Source organism: Piliocolobus tephrosceles, chromosome 4, assembly GCF_002776525.5.
Source record: "Piliocolobus tephrosceles isolate RC106 chromosome 4, ASM277652v3, whole genome shotgun sequence".
NCBI lineage: Eukaryota > Metazoa > Chordata > Mammalia > Primates > Cercopithecidae > Piliocolobus > Piliocolobus tephrosceles.
Window position 1 is genome coordinate 110,810,565 of NC_045437.1, and position 25,915 is coordinate 110,836,479.

Here is a 25,915-nt window from a genome sequence, read left to right on the forward strand (position 1 = left end):
ATGAATTTTGGGAAACAGGAAGTTTATTTTGCTTATACAGGCCATTGTTGGATTTTTTGATCATGCAGTTGTTCATAGAATGTGGTCTCAGTGGGCAGGATTCCTTTAGGAGAGTTTTAAAGTCCTCCTGCAGTATGTTTGATAACTTTTGCTCTGTGGTTGCACCCCTTGCTGTGTCTTTTCATGCTTAGAAGAGTATGAATATTACTGAACTGCTGTCTTCTGAGTGGACTGTGACACTGTCAAAAGGAAAGGTAAAGAAGATGAGGCTTGGGATCTGTGAGTGGTGGTTACTAAGAGCAGAGGAGTGTGGGGTGCTTCTGAGCTTGGGGAAGCCCACATATTTCGGCACGGAAACTCCCAAGGGCACCAGACTGGATCACCAAGACAACATAGGATGAATGTCAGTGAAACAAACACAAGGAAAGAGTTTTTTTTTAAGCATTCAAGAATGAAGGAATTATTACTGTTTTTAGAGATAGAGTCTTGTTCTGTCACCCAGGCTGGAGTGCAGCGGCATGATCATAGTTCACTGTAATCTTGAACTCCTGGGCTCAAGCGATCCTCCCATCTCAGCCTCCTGAGTAGCTGGAACTACCATGCCTGGCTAATTTTTTTTATTTTTTATTTTGTGTAGGGATGAAGGTCTTACTATGTGCCCAGGCTAGTTTTGAACTGCTGGCCTTGAGTGATCTTCCCACCTTGGCCTCCCAAAGTGTTGGGATTACAGGCCTGAGCCACCACACCTGGCCAGAAAGAATTACTGTTGGCTTTTTCACATGTAAAACTCTGTGAGATAATATCTCAATCTTTATAAGTAAGTAAAAATTAAAGATGGGAGAATTTCAGTAACCTGTGATGGTTACACAGCTAGTAAGCAGTTGATCTAGAACTTGGAGCACAGGTCTTGCTGATTCCATAACTATGTTGTTTCCTCTTTACTACATTGTACATGTATGCGAGACCACAGGGAAGAAGAGATTAGTCACAGACAGATGATTAAATATTACACAGAAGGCAAGGGAACACGTCACTTTAGATATTCTTGATTTTGCGTTTTCTTCCAGGGTTTGTGCAGCAGTATGTTTTGAAAAATAACAAACAAAACGCCTAAAACCAGTTCTTTGGTTATTCCCTGTCTGGATACAGTATTAGACATTTTTCTAAGACAGGAGATTATCGTAACAGGTCACCAAGCTGCTTTTATTTTAAACAGCATAATTATCGATGAAACAGGGAAAGTAAACAATCTGTTTCAGGATATTAAAGTTTTACAGTACATCGACTGTGTCTTTCAATTGCTCCTAAAGTTGTGACATAGGCTTCTATCCCCCTATTTAATTTGGTTGAGGAAGGGTGAAAGTTTCAGAGTGCAGAAACCTTTTAAGGAACAGGGTAGGTAATGTTTGTATACAATATCAATCATGAAAAATTGTGAAAACATTCATCTTCCATTTCATGTAATGGGAGACCTCTGGTAGCAAATATGCTCTTGTTGCAGTCTCTCACCACAATTAATTATAAGAAAATCTGGAGAAAGATATTTAAGTGGGAATGATAGATGTAATAGTTCTCTGCAGTTAGTGACATCTTTACATTTTATAATTTAAGTAGTATAAGCATTTAGTTTCTTTTACTAAGCTTGTGCTTCCAGGTGTGTGGAAAGCCAACATTTTCCCTCTGGCGTCATCTCTTTACTACAATTAATGCTTAATGTTTCTGTGCTTTTTTTGAGACAGGGTCTTATTCTGTCACCCAGGCTGGAGTTCAGTGGTGCTATCATGGCTCAAGCAATCTTCCCCACTCAGCTTCCCCAGTAGCTGTGAATTCAGATGCGTCCCACCACACCTAGCTGATTTTTTGTATTTTTTGTTTCACTTTGTTGCCCAGGCTGGTCTCAGACTCCTGGGCTCAAGCGATCTACCTGCCTCAGCCTCCCAAAGTGCTGGGATTAACACACGTGAGCCACCACATCTTGCTATATTTTTATGATATATTTACTTCTGATGTCACCCTTTTAGATCTATGTGCTGTGTTCCCTTTCCTCGCTTCCTTCCCAGCACACAGAGGACCGACAGGGCTGACTCAGGGCACAGGGCTGGCACCCTACACCACTGTGTACCAGCAGTCTTCAGACTACCTTTGGTGACTTCTCTCCCCTCCTGGACTACCCTTCTGTCTCATTTGAACCTGTTATAAATGTGAAAGTGGAAGTGGGAAGAGCAGCCGGGGGCTTCTTAAGATTTGCAGAGGATGTCAGAACCATGATGGCCATATGTGCAGAGTGAAAAATTGAGGAGCTTACTCTGACAGATTTAAATGTACTTATGAGTATTTTAAATAAACTATCCCAACAAATCCAGAACAGTGGCCGTGTAATTTGTAGTACCAACATTCTTAGTGTCTTCTTGTAACCTGTTAAACAGATGGATACAGTAAGTGTATCTTGATAGAGAGTTGTGGGGTGACTTTTGCTAATATAAATTAGAGGAATAATACATTTATTCTACCTAGATGTTATTTTAACTACTTCAGCTTTCAAATATAAGCCAAAACCAAACTTGTAAATTTTCCTTAGACATTGATGAAGAACTTTGCTCAAACATGGTTGAATTTCAACAGGATCGCTTAGTAACTGAACCAAGAATTACATTGGCTTCCTCATCGGCCCCCAGTCCAGTCTCCTGCTTTCTCACAGCGGGGGTGGTGGTGGTGGGGTGTGTGTGGAGTGGTGGGGTGTGTGTGGAGAGGGCTAGCACCTGAACACGAATGAGTAAAAGTCGGGGTTACATCAGTCACCTGGGTTTCTCATCTGTGTTGGCCTTTTCTTCCTCCTCCCTTTACCGCCCTGTACTGGATATTATCAGTCTTTTTATTTTTTAACAGTCTATAAAAGTTAAGAAATTTTCATTGTTTTAATGTGCATTATATTACAGTTCATTGGAGTGTCTCTCCCTGTAGAGACTGATTCATTGCATTGTTTGTGGATGTGTTCATAGCTCTGCTGGCTACAAGCTGCTTGACGTGCTTTAGCTCTGTGTGGTATTCGGAAAGCAGCTGACGCTTTGATAAAGACTTGGTCAGTTTTATTTATCTTTCGTGTGTATATTTCTTTTTCTTTTCAGTTGCTGATCATCTGGGCTGTGATCCACAAACCCGGTTCTTTGTCCCTCCTAATATCAAACAGTGGATTGCCTTGCTGCAGAGGGGAAACTGCACATTTAAAGAGAAAATATCACGGGCTGCTTTCCACAATGCAGTTGCTGTAGTCATCTACAATAATAAATCCAAAGAGGAGCCGGTTACCATGACTCACCCAGGTAAACAAAACATGGGGGCTGTTGATGTTTTTCTTCTTAGAAATCATTGCTTTATAGGTAAGCATTCTGCCTCTGCTGAAGCCATGTAATTTCCAACATAATTCTATTAGTATTGCCATTTGTTTGTTGAGATACATGTTTTTTCCCCATCCTTGAATTTCTTCTTTTTCACAAGTAATGATGACAGCAGTCCGTACAACTTGGACTTACTAAATCACTGGCTGTGATTAAATCCTTAGTTGTTTTGTGTTTCTACCTTTTGCTTACTAACTTTGACAAATAATGTATTTGATTTGGAATCATTCACCCAGGTTATGTCATGGATTCTCAAGGATTACCTGTCTGGGAAGGATTCTGTTTTCATCAGATGAATGTTGAAACTGACTTAGTAATTCATATAATTTCAGTAGTAACAATGCTTCTTTATTTCTTCTGGAAGCAGTCAGGGTATTTCTAATTGTTTAATAACAATAGTTGCAGTTTATTGAGCACTAATTATATAAATGCCAGGCGCTGTGTGATGAGTTTTTTAAATATGTTTTTTAGACAGTTCTTACAATAACCATGCATGATGTAGGTTCTCTCTCATCTTACAGACTAGGAAGGGCCGACAGCAGAGGGCTCACACCCCAGTGTTGTTGATGTTCCGTTAGTTTCACCACTCTGTCTCCTTCAGTTGAAATCTAGATAAAATTTATTTTTGCATTCCTGAGAATTTTAGAGTTTGACTTATTTAAAGAACTAACTTTTCATCGTGTAATTTTCACGTAATGACTTTTAGCAAGTTTCTTGCAAAGACTTGCCCATCTTAGCTGAGAGTCACAGGCGCTTCCCTGCACATCTTGATAGAATGGTGCAGGCAGATTTGAACTTCAGTGCCCGCTGACTTGTCTTCCTTTCAAACTCAGCCTTTTAGAAGTAGGATTACTTTGGGAGGCTAAGGTGGGCGGAGCACTTGAGGTCAGGAGTTTGAGACCACCCTGGTCAACGTGCTGAAACCCCTGTCTTTACTAAAAATTAAAAATTAGCTGGGCATGGTGGAGGGCACCTGTAATCCCAGCTGCTGAGGCTGAGACAGGAGAATTGCTTGAGCCTGGGAGGTGGAGGTTGCAGTGAGCCGAGATCACGCCGCGGCACTCCAGCCTGCGTGACAGAGCAAGACTCCATCTCAAAAAAAGAAAGAAAAGAAGATAAGTGAGGTGTATTTTTTCCAATTGCAAAAGTAACACATGCTTATTGTACAAAAACTGAAACTAAAGAAAAACACATAGAATAAAATAAAATGTGTGATTTTTCACTCTCCAGAGATCACTGGGGTCGTGTAACTTTTATTCAGGGAAACCAAAAGAAAATTAAGGAGCAGTTTAATTTAGCTGGACATCTGTGTGGAAACACGGGACTCAGGAGGATAGTTTTTCTGCTAGGTTTCAGAGCAGGTGCCAGTTTGGTTTCCTCAGTTGTCTCAGAGGGAAGAAAAACTGTTTAAAAATTTGGGCCTAATGTAACTTATCTTCATTCCATGCTGATTTCTTCTTTATTTAAAACACGAAGAAAAATGAATAGGGAGAAATTCAGCTGAGCAAAATGAATTTTTCTTTCTTATTAATGTTGTTTTACTTACACAAAACCACAGAGAAGTAGCTAAAATGAGAGTCTTTTAATAAAAGTATGAGAAGATCTGGGAATTGTAAGAGGGAATTGAAATCTTAAAATAAATTAAATTACTTGTATTTAAAAAGGACGAGAATCCTGTATCAATGCAGCATTTCCCATTGGTGTTCCTTGAAATGTTAGTTTGTTTAGATATGTTCCTAGAGGACTCATGGAGACACAAAGTTTCAGAAAATCCTTGAAACGTAGTCCACATCTAGGGGCTCCTAGTACTTATTAACGTTTCTGGGTCTCTGAGAAGTCTTAAAAAACCTGTTTTGGCTGGTCGTGGTGGCTCACACCTATAATCCAAGAACTTTGGATTATAGTATTTGGGAAATACTAGGTTAATCAAAGTAAAACATAAAACAGACTTTTTTTTTTTTTTTTTTTGGAGACAAGGTCTAACTTTATTGCCTAGGATGCAGTGCAGTGGTACGATCACTGCTCTCTGAGCCTGGGGAAGACAAGGTAGGAGGGTTACTTGAGCCCAGGAGTTCAAGACCAGCCTGGGCAACATAGGGAGACCCATCTCTACAAAAAATACAAAAATTAGCCAGGTGTGATGGTGCATGCCTGTAGTCCCAGCTACTTGGGAGGCTTAGGTGAGAGGATTTCCTGAACCTGGGGAAGTTGAGACTGCGGTGAGCCGTGATCACACCACTGCACTGCATCCTGGCAACAGAGTTAGAACCTGTTTCAAAAACAAACACAAAACTAAACAAAAAGCCTATTTTATCTTGATTAATCTAGTGTTTCCCAAACCTATTTGACCATGTAACTCTTTTTATCACAGACGAGTGTTTAATAGTACCAATTAAAGAAATGCAGGGGTATAGTTTGAGGATATATTCTTAGGAAATGGAAGCTTTGTAAGGCAGACAGTGGAGGTGTACATAAGAGCAATAGGAAATGGCCTTAGGTTGTGATTAGGTTCATAGACAGTTAGAAAAAATAATGTGGGAGGCCGGGCGCGGTGGCTCAAGCCTGTAATCCCAGCACTTTGGGAGGCCCAGATGGGCAGATCACGAGGTCAGGAGATCGAGACCATCCTGGCTAACGTGGTGAAACTCCGTCTCTACAAAAAAAAAAAAATACGAAAAACTAGCCGGGCGAGGTGGCAGGCGCCTGTAGTCCCAGTTACTCGGGAGACTGAGGCAGGAGAATGGCGTGGGCCCGGGAGGCGGAGCTTGCAGTGAGCTGAGATCCAGCGTGCACTCTAGCCTGGGCGACAGAGCAAGACTCTGTCTCAAAAAAAGAAAAAAAATGTGGGAAACTAAACTGGGTAAATTGGTACGACACTTTGGAGAGAAATTTGGCATTGTCTAGTGTAGTTAAAAGAATCTGCACACTGTGATCGGTAATTTCACCCCTAGAGACACACTCTACTTTTCAAGCTTTAAAACTTTAATGTGCATCTCGGAATCTTGTTAAAATGCAAATTCTGATTCAATAAGTCTGGAATATGGCCCAACAGCCTGTATTATTAACAAGTTTCTAGGTGACACTAACGTTGCTGGTCTACAGATCTTGCTTTGAGAAAGAAGGCGATAAAGAAAGGAAACCTAGATTTTAGTCCCAAATTTTCCCCTGACATGCTCTGTGACACAGGCCACGTTGCCTCCCGGGTGGGGGTTGGAGTATGGAGGCCTTCTGTAAGGCCCCTTGTGACTCTCAATCTAGACTCTGTGGAAGGCCATGGATCCCTGTGGTAGACACAACCGCCGTTTCCCCGTCTCTCACATTTCGTCTCCAACCACGTGGGAGCCAATGGGTAGATGTCATATATTTACACAAGCACCGATAGCCTCTCTATTCTTCTTTACACCCTGTTACTCTTGCACTTGTGCATGGACAACGTGTATGAGAGTATTACAGCATTGTAACAGCAGATTATTGAAAACACCTGTGTCTGTCGTAGGAGACTGGGTTAATTGTGGCATGTTGATGCAGCAGTTAACTGTCAATGAATTAAAGCTACATGTATTACATAAGTCTCCCAAACACAGTAAGTTATAGAAGAATATTTAGAGTGAGATATCATTTGAATAAAATTAAAATGCAAAACATTTTAATTAAGTAATTTAAGAGCATGTATATAGGTATAAACTAAGAAAAACATACATAAGATTAATAAATACAAAATTTAGGATAATGGTTGTCTCTGGAGAGGGAAGAAAGGAAATAGGATCAGAGAGAAGTAAATGTATCTATAATGTTTTATTTATTAAGCTGAGTGTGTGGGTAGACAGATATTTATTATATCCTTTGTAATTTTTGCTTATTTGAAATATTTCAAAATAATCATTAGAGAAAAACTTTGTAAAATATTTATAAGGTAGAATTAAAAATAATAGAGAAGTAGGGGTAGCACTCCCAGTAAAGACCAAGTGAAGAGATCAGCAAATCCTCTTCCAAAAAAGCAACTAAAAAACTGGACAGAATTGACAAAACAGCCATTTCAGTGTTTAGGATGTCAATGAAGGGACATCTAAATCTGAGACACATTTATGCTTTGGAAAACTTCTAGACTTCAGGTAAGAGCAATGGAATTTTGTGGTTTAGCAGGGTGCTGCTTCCCAAACTCCCCAAGCTATGCTGTATGGAGTTTCTGCCGGTGTGGAGCAGGCTGCAAGGACTGGCAGTTTCTGTCTACAGTGGTGGGTGACACCAGTGTCCAGTGTCACTGTCTGTGGAAGTGACTTCACAGAGGCAGGCTACCACAGGAGAGCCAGTGACTGGGCAGTTCCTAGGAAACCAGTCTTATTAAAAAGAAGGAGGAAAAAGAACATAGAACAAGAAGAAACTGAGTGGACACGTTGTGGTTGCACATTACAGTGAAAATAGATTTCGTGTGTTTAACCCAGCCTATTACTAAACAAAAGTGAATAAGCAGACAAGGCAACACCACCAACTTTAAGGGGGAAAATATCAGAATCCAGAGTTGCTACAATATATTGTCTAAAATATTCACTTTTCAACAGTTTATAAGACATGCAAAATATAGAGATGTCTGACTCATATTCAGGAAAACAAAAGTCTATAGAAACTGCCTGTGAGTGTTCCCAGATAGTGGATTTAGCAGAGAAAAACTTCAAAGCAATTAATTTAAATATGTTCAAAGACTAAAGGAAACTGTATTTAAAGAAATAAAGTATGACAATAATGAATGGCAGCAATGAGACAACAAATAGAGATTCTCAGTAAAGAACATAAAAATTATATAAAAGAGCTGAGCCAGACAGACATTCTAGAATTGGAGAGTACAATTTTGGAAATGGAGAATTCACTAGAGGCCTTCAACAGCAGATTCAAAATAGCAGAGGGAAGAATCCATTGAAGGAAAATGAACAGAGCCTCAGATGCCTGTGGGACACTATCAGGCACACCAACATATATCAGAGACCCAGCATATACAAAGCAAAAACTGACAGAATGGGAAGGAAAAACAGACATTTCAACCATTATAGTTGGAGATTTTAATACCCTACTCTTAGTAATTGATAGAATAGTTAGATAGAAAATTAGTAGGCATATAGAAAACTTGACCAACACTATTAACCAACTTGACGTAGCCAACATATGTAGTACATTCTGTGTACTGACTAGAATACACATTGATTTCAAGCACACATGGAACATTCTCTAGGAGAGACCATATGGTTGGCTATAAAACAAGTCTGAATATATTTTCAAAGACTGAAACTGTACAAAGTACATTCTTCAACCACAACTAAAGAAGAAAATCTGGGAAATTCCCAAGTATTTGAAATTAAGCAACACACATCTAAATAACACATGGGTCCAATAAAAATATCAAAAAGAAAATTTAAAAACATTTGGAACCAAATGAAAATGAAAACACATCAGCATTTGTAGGATGCTAGGAAAGCAGTTCTTAGATGAAAGTTAATAGCTTTAAATACCTAGGTCAGGAAACAAAGATCTAGAATCATTAAACTAAGTTTTGCCTTCAGAAACTATAAAAAGAGAAACAAACAAAACCCCAAACCAGTAGAACAAAGGAGTTAATAAAGATTAGAGGAGAAATAAGTGAGACAGAAAAGTCATAGAGAAAGTCAATGAAACCCAAAAGTTGGTTCTTTGGAACTATCAATAAAATTGACAAACCTTTAGATAGACATTGAAGGCAGTTTACCAAAACCACAATTAAAAAAGGACATCACTATTGACTCTACAGAAACTTAAAGGATTATAAATGAATATTGTGAACAACTTTATGGTAACTATAACTATGTCTGGGATCCCCATGACCATCCACAGTTTCAGTGACTCACTAGGACTCACAGTACTCACCACATAGTCACACTCACAGTGAGTCACTTTTATTAGGTAATGGTGGAAATCCTCCCCAAATCCATGTTCCCAGATGCCACCCAAGGGCCAACATTGTTAGCAGGCCTTTTGAAGGATAGTACTTCAAACCTGCTATGTTTACTTTTTTCTCTATACTGACAAATTAGACACCTTGAATGAAATGAACAAATTCCTAAAAATATACACATTGTCAAAATTGACTCAAGAAAAAATAGCAAATCTGAGTAGACCTATAATAGGTAAGAAATCTTGGCCGGGCGCAGCGGCTCATGCCTGGAATCCCAGCACCGTGGGAGGCCAAGGCGGGCCGATCACGAGGTCAGGAGATCGAGACCATCCTGGCTAACACGGTGAAATCCCGTCTCTACTAAAAATGCAAAAAGTTAGCTGGACGTGGTGGCAGGTGCCTGTAGTCTCAGCTACTCAGGAGGCTAAGGGAGGAGAATGGCGTGAACCCGGGAGGCGGAGCTTGTAGTGAGCCGAGATCGCACCACCACTGTACTCCAGCCTGGGCGACAGAGCGAGACTCTGTCTCAAAAAAAAAAAAAAAAAGAAATTGATTTGGGGATTAAATCTCTTCCCATGATATTCACTGGTGTAGTCTGTCAAATATTTAAAGAAAAAATAATTCTAATCCATCACAAACTTTCAGAAAATAGAGAACATTTCTCAACTTACTCTGTGGAGCCAGTTTTTACCTTCATATCAAAGCCAAACAACGATATCCATGAAAACTATATACCAATATCCCTTATGAATGTAGGTACAAAAATTCTTTTAAAATTATTAACAAATAGAATCTAGTAACATATAAAATGGATTAGATTCATTACCCCAGGAGTGGGATATATAGTTTTGTTTTGTTTTGTTTTGTTTTTTTACATCTGAAAAATCAATAGAATAAATGAAAAAGCCAACTAAGCATTTTCAGTAGGTACAGAAAAAGCATTTGACAAAATCTCAGTACCTATCATGATTTAAAAAAAAAAAAAGCTTTCAACACGTTAGGAAACATCCTCAGCCTGATAAAGGGCGTCTATGAAAAAGTCACAGTTAACAGCATATTTGATGGTGAATGACTAACTGCTTTCTCCCTAAAATCAGGAACAAGCCAAGAGTGTCCACTCTCATTCCTTGATTTCGACATTATACTTACTCAACATTTTTCTGGTGGTTTTAGCCATTGTAAACAGGGAAGAAAAAACTAAAAGGCATCCAGTTTGGAAAGGCAGAAATAAAATTCATTATTCACAGGTTATGTATGTAGAAAATCAAATAGAATTTATTAAAAAGCCACTAGATCTAATAAACAAATCTAGAAAGAATGTAGAATACAAAGTCATTATACAAAAACCAATTGTATTTCTGTCTCTCTCTTTTTTTTTTTTTTTGAAGGCAGAGTCTCACTCTGTCACCCAGGCTGGAGTGCAGTGGCGCAATCTTGGCTCACGGCAGCCTCTGCCTCCTGGGTTCAAGTGAAAGTGATTCTCCTGCCTCAGCCTCCTAAGTAGCTGGGATTATAGGCGCGCACCACCGTGGATTTCACCATGTTGGTTGGGCTGCTCTCGAACTCCTGACCTCAAGTGACCTGCCCACCTCAGCCTTCCAAAGTGTTGGGATTACAGGTGTGAGCCACTGGGTCTGCCCAAAAGCCACTGTATTTGTATATGCTAGCTATGAACATTCCAAAAGTGAAATTAAGAAGAGTTCATTCTCGATAGCCTAAGAACAAAAACTTGTTAAAAAGAAATATAAGAATTGCACATTGAACCTACAAACATTACTGAGAGAGATTCAAGAAAATCTCAGCCAACTGTGGTAGCACATACCTGTAATCCCAACACTTTGGAAGGCCAAGGCGGGAGGATTTCTTGAGCCCAGGAGTTTAAAACCAGCCTGGGCAACATAGGGGGACCCTGTCTCTACAAAAAAATAAAAAATAAATAGTGGTATGCACCTGTGGTCCCAGCTACTTGGGAGGCTGAGGTGGGAGGATCATTTGAGCCCAGAAGGCAGAGGTTGTGGTGAGCCCAGATGATGCCGCTGCACTCTCGCCTGGGTGACAGAGCGAGACCCTGTCTCAAAAAAAAAAAGAAAAAAATCTGGATAAATGGAGAGCCCTTTCCTATCCTTTGATTCCATTGTTCAATATTGTCAAGGTGGCAGTTATCTTAAATTTGATACATAAATTCCTTGTGGTACGTACCTATGCAAATCATAGCATGTATTTTGTAGGAATTGATAAGCGGATCCTAAAATTTTATGGAAATGCAAAGTACCTAGAATAGCCAAAGCATTTTGGAAAAAGAACAGCATTAGAGGACTTACACTACTCCGTTTCACAACTTTAGTAACCAAGGCATTGTGGTAATGGTAGAAGGATACGCATATAGATCAATGGATCCCAATTGAGAATCTAGTCATTTTCAACCAAAGTGCCATGATCATTCAGTGAGGGAAGGACAGTCTTTCAAGTACTAGTGCTGAAACAATTGTTATCCATGTGCAAATTTAAAAAAAGAAGCCAGGCCTGGTGGCTTGTGCCTTTAATGACAGCACTTTGGGAGGCTAAAGTGGGAGAATCACTTGAGCCCAGGAGATTGAGGCTGCAGTGAGCCAGGATCGCACCACTGCACTGTAATCTGAGCCACAGAGCAAGGTCGTTTGAAGGAAGGAAGGAACAGAGGGAGGAAGGGAGGAAGGAAGGGAGGGAGGGAGGAAGGGAAGGATGGAGGAAGGGAGGGAGGGAGGGATTTAGACTACATGAAAATGACTTCACTTGGATATTAGACAAAATGTAGGAGGTAAAACTAAACTTTTAGAAGATAGTCTGTGATTTTGAACTTCTTAGTTCTTGCCTATGACTACAAAAACACTGTGTATAAAAAATTAGATTTTATCAAAATTTAAAACCTTTGTCATTCCAAAGAAACCATTAAAACAATGAAAAGATAAGCCACAAAATATTTTTGAATCATACATCTGATATAGGACTTGCATCCAGACTATATAAAGAACTCTTATAAAAAGATAAACAACCTAGTTTTACAGTGGGCAAAGGGTTTAATAATTGACATTGTATTGATCATTAGACAAATGCCGTCAAAACAACAGTGCAACCAAAACAATACTGTTTCACATCCTCTAGAATAATTATAATTAGAAAGTCATACAGTACCAAATTTTGTTGAGGACGTGGATAAACTAGAATCCTTACGTGTTGCAAGCAGAAATGTGAAATGGTACAACCAGTTTGGAAAATAGTTTGGCAATTTATTTAAAAGTTAAACATAAAAATACCAAACAACCTGGCAGCCCACTCCCAGATATCTGAGAGAAATGAAGACAATGACATGTCCACACAGAGAGTTAGTCCACGCAGAGACTTACACACAAATGCTCATAGCAGCATTGCTTATTATGGCCACAAAAGTAGAGACAATGCAGGTGTTCATCCACTGGTGAATAAATGAACAAGTTATATGTCCATAAAATTGAATATAGTTCAGCAACTGCAGTTGGCCCTTGATCAATGAGAAGGTTAGGGAGGAATACTGACCCACACACAGTCAAAAAGCTGCGTGTAACTTCTGCCTCCCGCAAAATTTACCCTTTTTTTTTATTTTTTTATTTTTATTTTTATTTTTTTTGAGACGGAGTCTGGCTCTGTCTCCCAGGCTGGAGTGCAATGGCCGGATCTCCGCTCACTGCAAGCTCCGCCCCCCGGGTATATGCCATTCTCCTGCCTCAGCCTCCGGAGTAGCTGGGACTACAGGCGCCCGCCACGTCGCCTGGCTAGTTTTTTGTATTTTTAGTAGAGACGGGGTTTCACTGTGTTAGCCAGGATGGTCTCGATCTCCTGACCTCGTGATCCGCCCGTCTCGGCCTCCCAAAGTGCTGGGATGCCACCGCGCCCGGCCCCTTTTTTTTTTAAACGGACCCTCAACTCTATCGCCCAGGCTGGTGTGCCATGGCGCAACCTTGGCTCACTGCAACTTCCATCTCCTGGGTTCAAGCGATTCTCCTGCCCCAGCTTCCCGAGTAGCTGGGATTACGGGCCTGTGCCACCATGCCCAGCTAATTTTTGTATTTTCAGTAGAGATGGAGTTTTGCCATATTGGCCAGGCTGGTCTCAAACTCCTGACCTCAGGTGATCCGCCCGTCTCAGCCTCCCAAAGTGCTAGGAGTACAGGTGTGCGCCACCGTGCCCAACCCCAAATTTAATTACTAATAGCCTGCTGTTGACTGGAAGCCTCACTGATAACATAGGCGATTAACACATCCTTTGTTTGTTACATATGTTGTGTGCTGTTATTTAAGAACGTTTTTAAGGAAATCCTAAGGAAGAGAAAATATATTTACTCCTTATTAAGTGGAAGTTGGTCACATCCCCATAGTGTTTTTCATCCTTATCTTCTTCCCATTGAGTAGGCTTGGGGGATAGGAGGAAGAGGATGGTGGTCTTGTTATTTCAGGGATGGCCAAGAAGGAAGACAATTTGCCCGTAAGTGGAGCTGCACAGTTCACACTGGTGATGTTCTCAGCTGTAAATGGAATCAACTCCTGACACATGGATAAAGCTGAAAAGCATTAGCTAAATGAAAGAAGCCAGACACAAAACGCCACTATTATATGATTCCATGTATATGAAATGTCTAAGAAAGTCAAACATACAGAGACAGAAATCACATTAGTGGCTGTGTAGGGTAGAGGTGGGCATGAAGATTAATTGCAGTGAGCATGAGAGAGCTCGCATGTTGGCAGACATCAGTAATCCCAGCTACATCGGAGACTGAGGCAGGAGGCTCCCTTGACCCCACGAGTTCAGTGGGCAACTACAGCAAAACCCCCATCTTTAAAAAACAAAAATAAAACACCAAAAAGGGAACATGTATTTTTAAAAAGGGCAGGAGTGAATTTCCTGGGGGGTGATGGAAATGACCCAACACTGGATGTGGTGATGGTTGCACATCCCTATCATTTTACTCATTGCACACTTACAAAGATGAGTCTTATAGGGTGTAAATTATACCTCACAAAAGCTGGTTTTTAAAAGCATAATGCAAACTAAAGTTCAAAAGCAACACACATATAAGATCTTAAACTGAAACAGGTTTCAGTTGCATGTCCTCAAGTATTCTGACTTGGAGGGACAAAGCAAGTATTCATGAGGTGATCTTTTCTTTTATTCATATTGTTAAGTATTCAAGATAGAAATTAAAAGACTATATAATGATAGAATGGTATAAAAAGTGGACAGTGGCTGGGTGTGGTGGCTCACACCTGTAATCCCAATACTTCAGGAGGCCGAGGCAGGCGGATCACTTGAGGTCAGGAGTTCAAGACCAGCCTGGCCAACGTGATGAAACCCCATCTCTACCAAAAATACAAAAATTAGCTGGGCATGGTGGTACATGCCTATAGTCCCAGCTACTTGGGAGGCTGAGGCAGGAGAATCCTTGAACCCAGGAGGCAGAGATTTCTGTGAGCTGAGATTGTGCTGCTGCACTCTAACCTGGGCAACAAAGCAAGACCTTGTCTCAAAAAAAAAAAAAAAAAAAAGAGCGGTGGATAGTGGCCAGGCATGGTGGCTCACACCTGTAATCTCAGCACTTTAGGAGGCTTAAGCGGGGTATAGCTTGTGTCCAGGAGTTCTAGATCAGCCTGTTCTAGACATTACAAAACCCTGTCTCTACTAAAAATACAAAAATGAACCAGGTGTGCTAGCGCTCACCTGTAGTCCCAGCTACATTGGAGGCTGAGGTGGGAGGATTGCTTGAGAACCTGGGAGGCGGAGGCTGCAGTGAGCCAAGACCATACCACTGCTCTCCAGTCTGGGCAAGAGAGCAAACTCTGTCTCAAAAAAGAAAAAAAAAAAAAAAAAAAAAGGACAAGAGGCTAGGTGCAGTGTCTCATACCTGTAATCCTAGCACTTTAGGAGGCCAGGGTGGGAGGATCACTTGAGACCAGGAGTTCAAGACCAGCTTGGGCAACATAGTGAAATCCCATCTCTATTAAAAAAAAGTGGACAAGAAAAATGTAAAAGTAAAGACATTTGCTTTGCTTTATAATTAGTAGAAACATGCTGAGTATAAGACTGAAAGATTAACTGTGAAGACGTGCCATAGACACACACATTATATATTTTAGAGTTAGAAATGTAAGCCAAGCTACTCCAGTTTAATGAGTCTTATTTAATCCAAAAAGTTACACAGTCATTTAAATGGAAAACATGGATGTATTGTTCACAAAAGCAATGGAAGTAAGCCCTTTTGTGTAAAAAAAATCTGCAATATAATATTGCTTTTATTTTTAAGATTAGTAAAAATGCCGTTTTGTTTGGGAATTTGTGAACTATCTGCAAACTAACTCATCTTAGAATGTGAAAGGATTCTTGGTTCTTGGTTAGTGCTTTTGTCCTTTTTCTTTGAGCCCTTTCTGTTTTCCCTGTGAACTTCTAGGCTGTTGTCCGTTGTCTCCTGTTTTCCAGACAGAATAAATGCTTGGTTTCATTCTTTTCTCAGTGGAGATGCTGTCTGTTACATATTCATCACCTTAGAAAAACATTATTGAAATATTTCATCCGATTTATAGATCACTATCTGTTTCCATAGCTGTCTCAGTTTCTTCTGGTTGTTCATCTTCCAAAATCATATTTAATAATTTATCACAGATTTTAATTTTTTATGACATACTCAATCATTTTTAGTTATAGAAGAAAAAATCAGTTTTAGTTGGATGATATAGTACTTCTAAAATAGAGAAAAGAATTTGGCATAAATATCAAACAGTCACAAGGTTGGGATTTGAATCTTAGACCAAGTTGATTATCAGCCTTGTGAGTTCGGGTAACTGAGTCCTTAAACTAGCATCTTCATCTACCTAAAAGAGGGTGATTGCAAAATTTATTGAGCTAACAAACTTGTTTAATGTGTAACAGTTGTACAATTTTTCTTATGCCTGGAATAAGCAGTAGCTTTTATAAAATTATGAAATCAATTATTTCTTTCATTTTGAGACTGGCAGTTTTTAAAACATTTTTAAGTATACTTTTCCTTCATTCTCCTGGTGTTTTTCCATATAACTTTCCATTGTTTAAAATATATCTAGTACAAAAAATAGTTAATTGACAGGTATTGATTTATACCTGCTATATGCCAGGCATCCTGTGATGGACACTGTAGGGATTTTTAGAAGGATGTACAAGTGAGTGTCTGCCAGGAATACTTCCTCCCTTAGGGAGACACACATGCATGAAATAATTGGGGAGCCACTCAGTGCTTAGCTTTGCATACCTACGTGGCGGGATCAGCATAGTATTATGAAAGGGGTTCTGACTCAGGTCTGGAAGACTTCATATAGGAGGCATTCATTGTGCTAGGCCCTAAATAATTAGGATTACTTAGGATTTGACCAGAAAGAGAAAATACCCTCAGTAGGGGAACCACATGAATCAGGAATCTGGTTGGAGTAGAGGGAGTCTGAAGGAAAGGTAGAAAGCTAGGTAACTGCAGGTAGAGGGATTTGGATTCTGTATGCTGATTGTTGTTTGAACTCTTGTTAGAGCTCCAAACATGAACAGGACACACATGGTACCTCTTTCCATGGAGTTATAATCAAGCAGAGAAGATAAACACTGAGTATGACGTCATGACTGTGGGCAGTGACTGAGGTCCAAGGGGTCAGAGAGGACTGCGTCTGAATAGGAGTTGAAGAGTGGAGAAGAGTATTCTAGGCACAAGGCCCCTCGCGAGTGAAGGGTCTGAGGTGGGGAAAAGCTAAACAAAAGTAATTGTAAGTACAGGAACGAGACAGCATGGCTCAACATGGTAGATAGGGTAATAGTAAGTTCCGTTCCTAGCAGAAGTGTGCCTAAAGCAAGGGCTGTCAGTCACCAGAGGATTTGAAAGAAGGGAGACGTGGCGTCGATGCTGCCTAAGCTGTGCTTTCCAGTGCCGCACTAGGGTGTACCGTCTCACACGTGCAGCAGCCACGGAACCGGGCAGCCAGAGCCCTGCTGAAGAATGGCAGGTGTCTCAAGCAGCTAGCAGGGTTCTTAGCTTCTTCTCTGCCGTCTAATTGGGACCTGGAAAACCAGGAAGCATTGGGTGGGAGTGTGGAGGGAACCAGTGGTGGCAACAGAAGCCCTACAAGGCACAGTTCCCACAGGTGAAGTGTGGAGAGGAAGAGTGGGGCAGAAAGGCGTGCGTCCTGGCTGATAGGGTTCTTAATGGAGCCCATGCTCGGGGTGGGAGGGGCAGTGGTTGTGGAAAGGTCCCGTTTCAGTCTGGCGAGCTGCACTAGCTGAAAGCCTGTCCTGAGAATGGGGTGAGAAGTTCACGTTAAGTAGCACAGAGAACACACACTCCATCAGAAGCTTCTCTGGGTCTCGTCTTTTCAGCCAGGCATTCACGATAAATCCCCAGAATTATGATCCTCTTCTGACTTTTGTATGCCATAGCTCTCTGCCTTTCTGTTTCTGCTTATACTCAGAGAAAGTCATTATACAGTGGCAACTCCTTGCTTTCCAGGCTCCTCCCTCCACAGATAACCCTTCTCACCCTGTAGGATGGTGCTGTCTACAGAAATTGAAGAACGCTTGTGTCAGAATCACATAAGGTAATTGGAAAGACACTGATTCCAGGATCCTCCCCCTACCCCCGCCCAGACAGTCTCAAGGGATGGACCCGGAGACCCATGCTTTCACCATGTGCCAGTTTTGCCCCTCCCTTCATTGTAGGGCAGAAGCAGTAGGTTTGGCAGCTCTCTGTGCTGTGCATTTCAATGTGAACTAGTAAGAACTGGTAAAAGTCAAAAGGAGAGACACCCAGATCACTGCCTTTACTGAGTTTGTAGTCCAAGGCTCCTGTAGTCCTCAGAGCCCTCTCTATACCTCCGTGACAGTATTGTCCTTTTCCTTTCGTGTTTTCATTCTTTGCATACTTGACTGGCAGTAAGGAAAAGCCCAGAGTTTCATGAAGTTAAAGTTTGTGTCATGTCTTTCGGTTCTCTGCAGTGGTCAGCAAAATGCCCTGAACAAAATAAATATGGGTTGCACTGAAATGATTTTCTTAAGATATTTAGTTTGGTTGTTAAGCTTTCTTTTCATTTAAGGCTATGTTTTATACCTAATTTTAAAATTCCACATTGGAATATAAGTATTCCATATATACTGTATGTACCAATGTAAGTGTAAGCATTTTGTTTTCTTGCCTTGTCAAGCAAGAGCTTGGTCCTGTTTATTCTAAAACATGCCCTTTACCTGGTGACTGAAGGACATCTGTGCCAGTGCCCTATCCATGACGTCATTGACAGGAAAGGCCACTCAGTGTGTGGTTTCACTTGTTACCTCTGGTTAGCAGAGTGAGTTCTTTGTCATGTAGGTAGCGGATCTGTGGTAGTGTGAAGGGGAAGTTACGGGTTCTTGGATAGTTTACAGTAATGCATACTTGTCTGAAAATTATGGATCTGTTTTCCTGGTTTTTAAAGATTTATATAGACTTTACTGTTACTGTTTAATCATCTTAAGTTGTGTTAAATCACTGTCTGATTAAAATAGCTGTAGTTTTATCTGTATGTCTGTAAGAATTTTGTGGACATTCTTTCCATTGTTGAAAGGAAGATGAGGTAATTTAGATAAACGTGTAACCAAATAATAATGTTGCTTTTTAATCTTTTTATCAGTCAGCAATATCAGATGCTTCTTACTGGGTATTTTTTTTTGGATGGTTGAACAAAATTAGTTGAATGGCTCTTCACCTTTTTTCCATCATATTCTCTTAAAAACTTATTTAGTTCTATATTATCTAGCATTGAATAGAAAAATGTCACACTTTGTAAAATATAGAAAATTCACTGTGAATACAAAAAATGCTTTATGAAAACGAGTAAAAAATCACAAACACACTGTAGAATACCTTTAAATATCAGTAATTTGGGCCACTTAATGTAAATCTGTGTTCTTTATTCTAAATGCCTATCAAGGAAATGAGGACTATAAGTATACTGTTGTTTTACCATTTAAAGTTTTTTAGCTTCTAATTGAATGTGGATTTAACTACCTTAGAAAAGATGGAGCTTGAAGTTGAAGTGTACTGCTGTGGCAGGAAGTCAGGGTTTAAATTGCATTTATATTTTTGCCTGAGTTTGCACATACTTCTACTGTATCTTCCATCTGGTTCATACATTTTTTTAAAAAATTCATAATTATCAAAATCTAAAACTGAAACACTTAAGCAGTAGCTTTTAAAAAATAAAAATAGCCTTTAAAAAAATAAATGCAATGGTTCCATTTTAAAACTTCCATAAGCTCTTAATTTTCGTTTTTTCTTTACATCTGAAGTAGAACTGGAGAGTGCTTCCACCAGCAGATACATGAGACTGTCCACCAGCCTTCTTGGCAGGCTCTGTGTCCCAGGCGGGTTGTTTGAAGTCGTCACTTGATTTACTTTTTTGTCTTTTCTGTGCTTCTCTTTTCTCACTGGCAGCAGAAGAGGAGGAAGGTAAAATCATATAAAGGATCTACATGGGTTTGAAATGCTGTTTTAGAAATCAGTTTCCTAGGTTCCAGGATGGAAGACATTCTTAACTGATAGCAAGTTCATATGGTGATGGACCTGAGCTTGGAGGTAGGATCTCCAGAGTTGGTCTCATTGGCACAGCTGCTAAGCAGAATCATGCAGCCTTAGGCTGTGGATGTTAGAGTTCTGGGTGGGGATCTCTTACCCCTGCAGTAATGCTTACAGCGCTTCTCGCTTCAGGATGGAAGTGGAGGACAAGGCAAGGGGTATTTTGGGGCAGTCCTTTTGCTCTGCAGGTCTGTCTTTTGCATTACAGAGTGTTTCACCTCCCAGGCATGGGCCTGCTAAATGCTGGTGGCACACCTCCATGCCTGTGACAGCATAGAGTTCCCTCCCACAGGGTTTCCAGACACCCCCAGGAGAGCTTTACTGCCCCTGTTGAGACCCACTGTCCGATGAGACCCACTGTCGGATGCTTAAGTTTGAGGAGCATTTAGAGGAAGAAGGAAAAGGGGCCCCTCATTGGTGAAGGGAGCGGGAATGGCAAAACTCAGGAACAAATGGTAGGCTGTTATATTTGCCTACATACTAACAGTTGTGCTGTTCTTTATTTCTTTCTGAATTTCCAAGTTTCCATTTGGTGTCATTTCCCTTTTTAAAAATCATTTCATGCAGCACAGATCTCCCAGTGATGAATTCTCTCAACATTTATTCATCTGAAATTGTCTTTTTTTGCCATCATTTTTCAAAGACAGGTGGAAATTTTTGTGTGACAGAATTTTCCTTTCAGCACTTTAAAGGCGTTGTTTTGTTGTTTTCTGGCTTACGTTTTTTCTGATGAGAAGTTGTTCCCTTTTATATAATGAGTCTTTAAAAAAAAAAAAACTTTACTTTTTAGAACAGTTTTACGTTTATGGAAAAATTGTGAGGATAGTACAAAGAATGCCTGCAAACCCCGCACCCAGTTTCCCCTGTTAGGTACCATGTGAGATGTTGATTTGTTGTACCACAGTGAACTAATGTTGATACATAATTATTAACCAAAGTCTATTACTTTATTCATATTTCCTTAGTTTTCACCTTCTGTTTTAGGATCCCACCCAGGACACCACATTACATTTAGTCATCATGATCCATTAGTTTCCTCTTGGCTGTGATACTTTTTCAGACTTTGCTTGTTTTTGATGACCTCAACAGCTTTGAGGACTGCTGTTCCAGCATGTTGTAGAATGTCCTTCAAGTGGGACATGTTGGATAGTTTTCTTATACTTAGGCTAGGGATATGGGTTTTTGGGAGGAAGACCACAGGGATTTATAAAGTACCATTAGCATGCATCCTATCGTATCGAGTTTACGTGCTGTCAGTGTGAAAGACCACCAGTGATGCTGACTTCGGTCACCTGGCTGAGGTAGTGTCTGTCAGCTTCTCCACTGTGAAGTTAACTCCTTTTTTCCCCTTCCATACAATAACTTTTGACATCACTGAGTACAGCCCACACTTGGTAAGTGGGGATTTATGCTCCATCTCCCTTAGGGTGGAGTATCTACAGAATTATTTGGAATTTTTCTGCATGGGTGATTTGCCTCTGCTCCATTTGTTAATTTGTTCAGTCATTTATTTGTATCAGTATGGACCCATGAGTATTTATTTTATACTTAGGATTGTAATACAGTATAACTTTGTTACTCAAATTATCTCATCTTTGGCCACTGGGAATTCTTTGTGTTGGCTCCTGTGTCCTTTGACATGCCTCCATTGTTGTGGGTGTTGGTTTTTTGTTTTTTTGTTTTGGTTTGGTTTAGTTTTTGAGCACTTGCTTACTCTCTGGTGCTATAAGATGTGCCAGGCTCCTTTTGCATATATTTTCTGCCCCTTGAACATTATTGAACTTCATCAGTAATGACACATCAATCCTAGAATCAGCCATTTTTCCAAGGAACCCTGGTTCTGTTTATTGGCAGAGTAGTAGTAAAAACCAAGATCCGGCATTAGATGTGATGTTACTACCGAGATGCCTGTTGCTTCTGGGCCTTCTCAGCTGACAGAACAAGAAAATACATGCATGTATCCTAACTCCTGCATATATACCTATCTATAAATATTTCTTTTTTTTTGTTTGTTTGTTGGAGACAGAGTCTCTCTCTGTCGCCCAGGCTGGAGTACAGTGGCACGATCTCCACTCACTGCAAGCTCTGCCTCCCGGGTTCACGCCATTCTCCTGCCTCAGCCTCCTGTGTAGCTGGGACTATAGGTGCCCACCACCGCGCCTGGTTAATTTTTGTATCTTTAGTAGAGACGGGGTTTCACCGTGTTAGCCAGGATGGTCTCGATCTCCTGACCTGGTAATCCACCCGTCTCGGCCTCCCAAAGTGCTGGGATTACAGTCGTGAGCCACCGCGCCTGGCCTCTATAAATATTTCTATCTGTAATCATCTGCGTTGATGTTAAGCTAACAATGAGTTCATACTTAGGTCTCCAACTCTAGTACATTGCCACATGGATCATTGTAGCTCTCTCTCCTTTCTTATCACTGAACTCTCACTCCTAAATGAAAAACCTGGCTCTTGCCATCCTACACCTATTTACTTAATTATTCAGTTCAGTGAACTCTCAGATTTATAAATTCTTTAATGTAAATAACAGATTTGGAGGCCTTTTAGAGTTCTAGTGCCTGGTGTGAAAGCTTCTGTAGCCCACTTTCCTCCCAACCTAAATCTCCCTTGCTTAGAATGCCTAACTCTGTACTTAACATTTCTTTTCCCACCCATTTAAAATTCTTTTATCAAAAACTTGTAAGAAAGCATAAATGTAAGCATCTTACTTGAAAAGGGCACAAAACTAGGGAGGTGAAATCTTGAAACATAGATAAGAGGAAGTATTCATTAAGTAAACCTGCAAATGGGTTAAAACGAGTATAACAAAGGTTTGTGGAGACGTGGCTTAAGTGACAGTTCAAGTGGAGAAGGAGAATGCTTGGGAACCTTCAGTCACGTGAACTCCGTGTATGCTGATGTGTGCCGTGGCTTCAAAAAATTCTATTGAAATCTTACTCTGTATCCCTGTGGACACAATCAGATGTAGGGAGATGTTAGTGTCCTGCTACTCTTGATACTGAAAGTATTGTATTTGTAGTTAACATTTACATAAGTGAAGACACTGGAAAACCAATTTCCAGAAAAGAATAGGATAGGAAATCTCTGTACACAGGGTCTTATGAAGCATAATTTAGAATGTCAGCATCATAATGAATAATGTTAGTAGCTGTTTTAACCGATTGAATGAAATAGGAACCATGAATCTATACTGATCTAAAAAGTAAAAGTAAACTGAAGGTTTCATGAGGATGAAATATTTACCTAGCCTCAAAGCACCTCCCCACAGAATACATACTAATTACAAAGGGGAAAAGAGGAACTTCACGGTGCAGATGCCTGGAGGAATCACCTTTACCGAATTATCAAACTGGACTTTATCAGTAATGGCAAATAAAAAAAGCTGTGGGCCGCCTGATGGTGTACACTGCGAAGAGCACGGCCTCACCTCTGTATCGTTACTGCCAGCAGCACCCGGCCTGAATCTGGCATAGGGAAATACCTTCTACAGGTCAACTGGGCCGTGTGTAGTCTTCAAAAGTGCCAAGGTCACAAACACCAACAAAGACTGAGGGACAGTTTCAGACAGACGGAGATGGCTGTGACGTGACGACTGAGTGCAGCGTATGACTCTGATCTGGGCTGCTGTGAAGGACCTTATTGGGAAAGTCGCAGAAGCTTGGATGGACTTCGGGATTAGGTGGTAGTGATACATCAGTGTTAAGCTCCTTATTTGGGGGTTGTATTATGTTTATAAATTTTGTTTGTAGGAAAATACCAAATATTCGGGAGTGATGAGGCATCATGCTAGCAATGTACTCTTGAATGGTTCTGGGTTTTTTAAAAAGAGTTTTTATATGATATTTCCAATTTTTCTGTAAGTTTTAGATTCTTTAAAAAAAGATTTTTGTTTTTTTTTTTAAATGAATGCTTTGGAACTCTAGAATTAGTATGGAAAAAAGACTGAAGTGGGGTCCCAGGGAGGCTGTCTTTGAACATTTTAAGAATTGTTATGTCAAGGAAGAATTCTCATTGATTCCAGGATGTGCAGTTTAAAGTGGGAATGTTTCTTATATCTGATGACATCTTAGAATTTCTTGACAGATTTTTTTCTTCATGATGCATAATGATGTACCTTGTGGTTGATGGTATTTTATATATCAATAAATGAAAAACAGGTTTTATTCAGTGGTATTTTTCCAGATGGGAGAACCAAGAGCCACAAACAGACATTTAGAAATTTAGATTTTGACTGGGTGCGGTGGCTCACACCTGTAAGCCCTGCACTTTGGGAGGCTGAGGTGGGCGGATCACAAGATCAGGTGATCAAGACCATCCTGGCCAACATGGTGAAACCCCGTCTCTACTAAAAATACAAAAAAATTAGCCAGGTGTGGTGGTGTGTGCCTGTCATCCCAGCTACTCGGGAGGCTGAGGCAGGAGAATCGCTTGAACCTGGGAGGCAGAGATTGCAGTGAGTTGAGATTGCGCCACTGCACTCCAGCCTGGTGACAGAGTGAGACTCCATCTCAAAAAAAGAAATTTAGATTTTAAGGAAAGAAGACTTGTCTGACACTTAAATCCAGGTGACCTGTGGCTAGAACCGCTCGGCTGAGAGGGATCAGTAATTTATAGGGGTTCCTGTATTGTGTCGAAAGTTGGCAGCCCTGGGAGCTCTTCACTGAGAGTCTGTGGCTCTCCACTGATGGGTGGCTTGTCTTCAGTGTCCACCCCCGTTCTGCCTCTGTGTGAAGGAAGAAAGCTTTCTGTTCTGGGCAGGTCCTTGCTCCTGCCCCCTTGACATACAGTCAAGAGATAGCATAAGAAGAAAAGCTGACATCCGAGTGCTGTACAGTGGCCCCTTGGCCCTACTTGTATGTGATTGAAGAACTTCCTGCTCAAGGAAGAAAGAAAAGAAGACCCTTGGCTTTTGGCAACAGACTGTAGCCCAGTGTCCTCAGAAATTATCAGTGAGTGGCTACCACTCAGTGGCTTACACATTCGGCTTCCCAGCAGCCACATGGCAGGAGGTTCAGGTTCAAGCATTAGCAAAATTACAAGCTGGTCATTGCTGTGCATCTGTGGGCGCTGAGGGCTACTGTGGTGGTGGTGTACAGCACGTCCAAACCAGTCACTTCCACATGGGGAGACTCCAGTTTCAGTTTTGTGCAGCAGACCGTGTTCTTCCTCTCCATAGTCCTGTACTTCCCCTCCTGTTACTGCTCCCTGTTCATCAGAGGTCCTGCCACCATCCTGGGCAACTTCAGAATCCACCTGGAAAGTGAACAGCGAACAGAAATTCCTTCCACAGACCCTTCAGCCATTTTACTTTTCCAGGAGCCTGGCCCCATAGCTGCTCCCTGGGCCTCATCATCTCCCAGGATTGTTACAGCTCGAGTTGCAAACTCCTGTGTCCTATGCCCTGACCAGTGCCTCTTCCCTTTCTCCCCCTCTCTTCCTGTCATTTAGTTTTATTGAAGCTTCCAGTTCCCTGGACCCTTTCTTCGTTTTCTCCCAGTTTCCCTCCTGGCTTCACCTCTCCATCCTGCCTAGACTGCATGAACCACTATTCAAGTCACTTTGCCCAACAGTTTCACTGGGTCAGAGAGTGTTCGCCGTCCCGTGTCTCACTTACCCTCAGGGCCATTTGGCTCCCCAGTGCTTGAGTGTCCAGTGAAAGAGTTTGGACTTTATTTGTTTGACAGAAGGGATACATCAAAGGCTTTTCAAAGCAGAGTGACAGGGCAAATCTATATTTTAGGAAAACTGACAAGTCTCAGCAGGAAATCTATAACTGATATAACCTCCATCTGTCAGAATTATTGCTATATTCATTTCATAAAAGAATGTAGAATGTGTCTGTTTTTCCCCCTTGAGTTCTTTAAGGGATCAGTGAAGAAAAAAATGAGGACTGGGTTTGAAGCACTGAAAGTATTGTGGATAAACGTTTGAGAAGGACTTTCATTAAGTCAGTGGAGTGAGATGAGAACTCCT

At 40.8% G+C, this 25,915-nt stretch overlaps 1 protein-coding gene across 1 annotated transcript in view; it reads left to right on the forward strand.

Moving 5' to 3' along the window:
- Positions 1–25,915, forward strand: part of RNF130 (ring finger protein 130) — a 109,225-nt gene that overhangs the window by 26,325 nt on the left and 56,985 nt on the right. The window contains exon 2 of the mRNA XM_023193656.1: positions 3,126–3,320. Within this exon, the coding sequence (XP_023049424.1) occupies positions 3,308–3,320 (13 nt within the window). The 5' untranslated portion in view covers positions 3,126–3,307. The remainder of the gene's footprint in view (positions 1–3,125; positions 3,321–25,915) is intronic.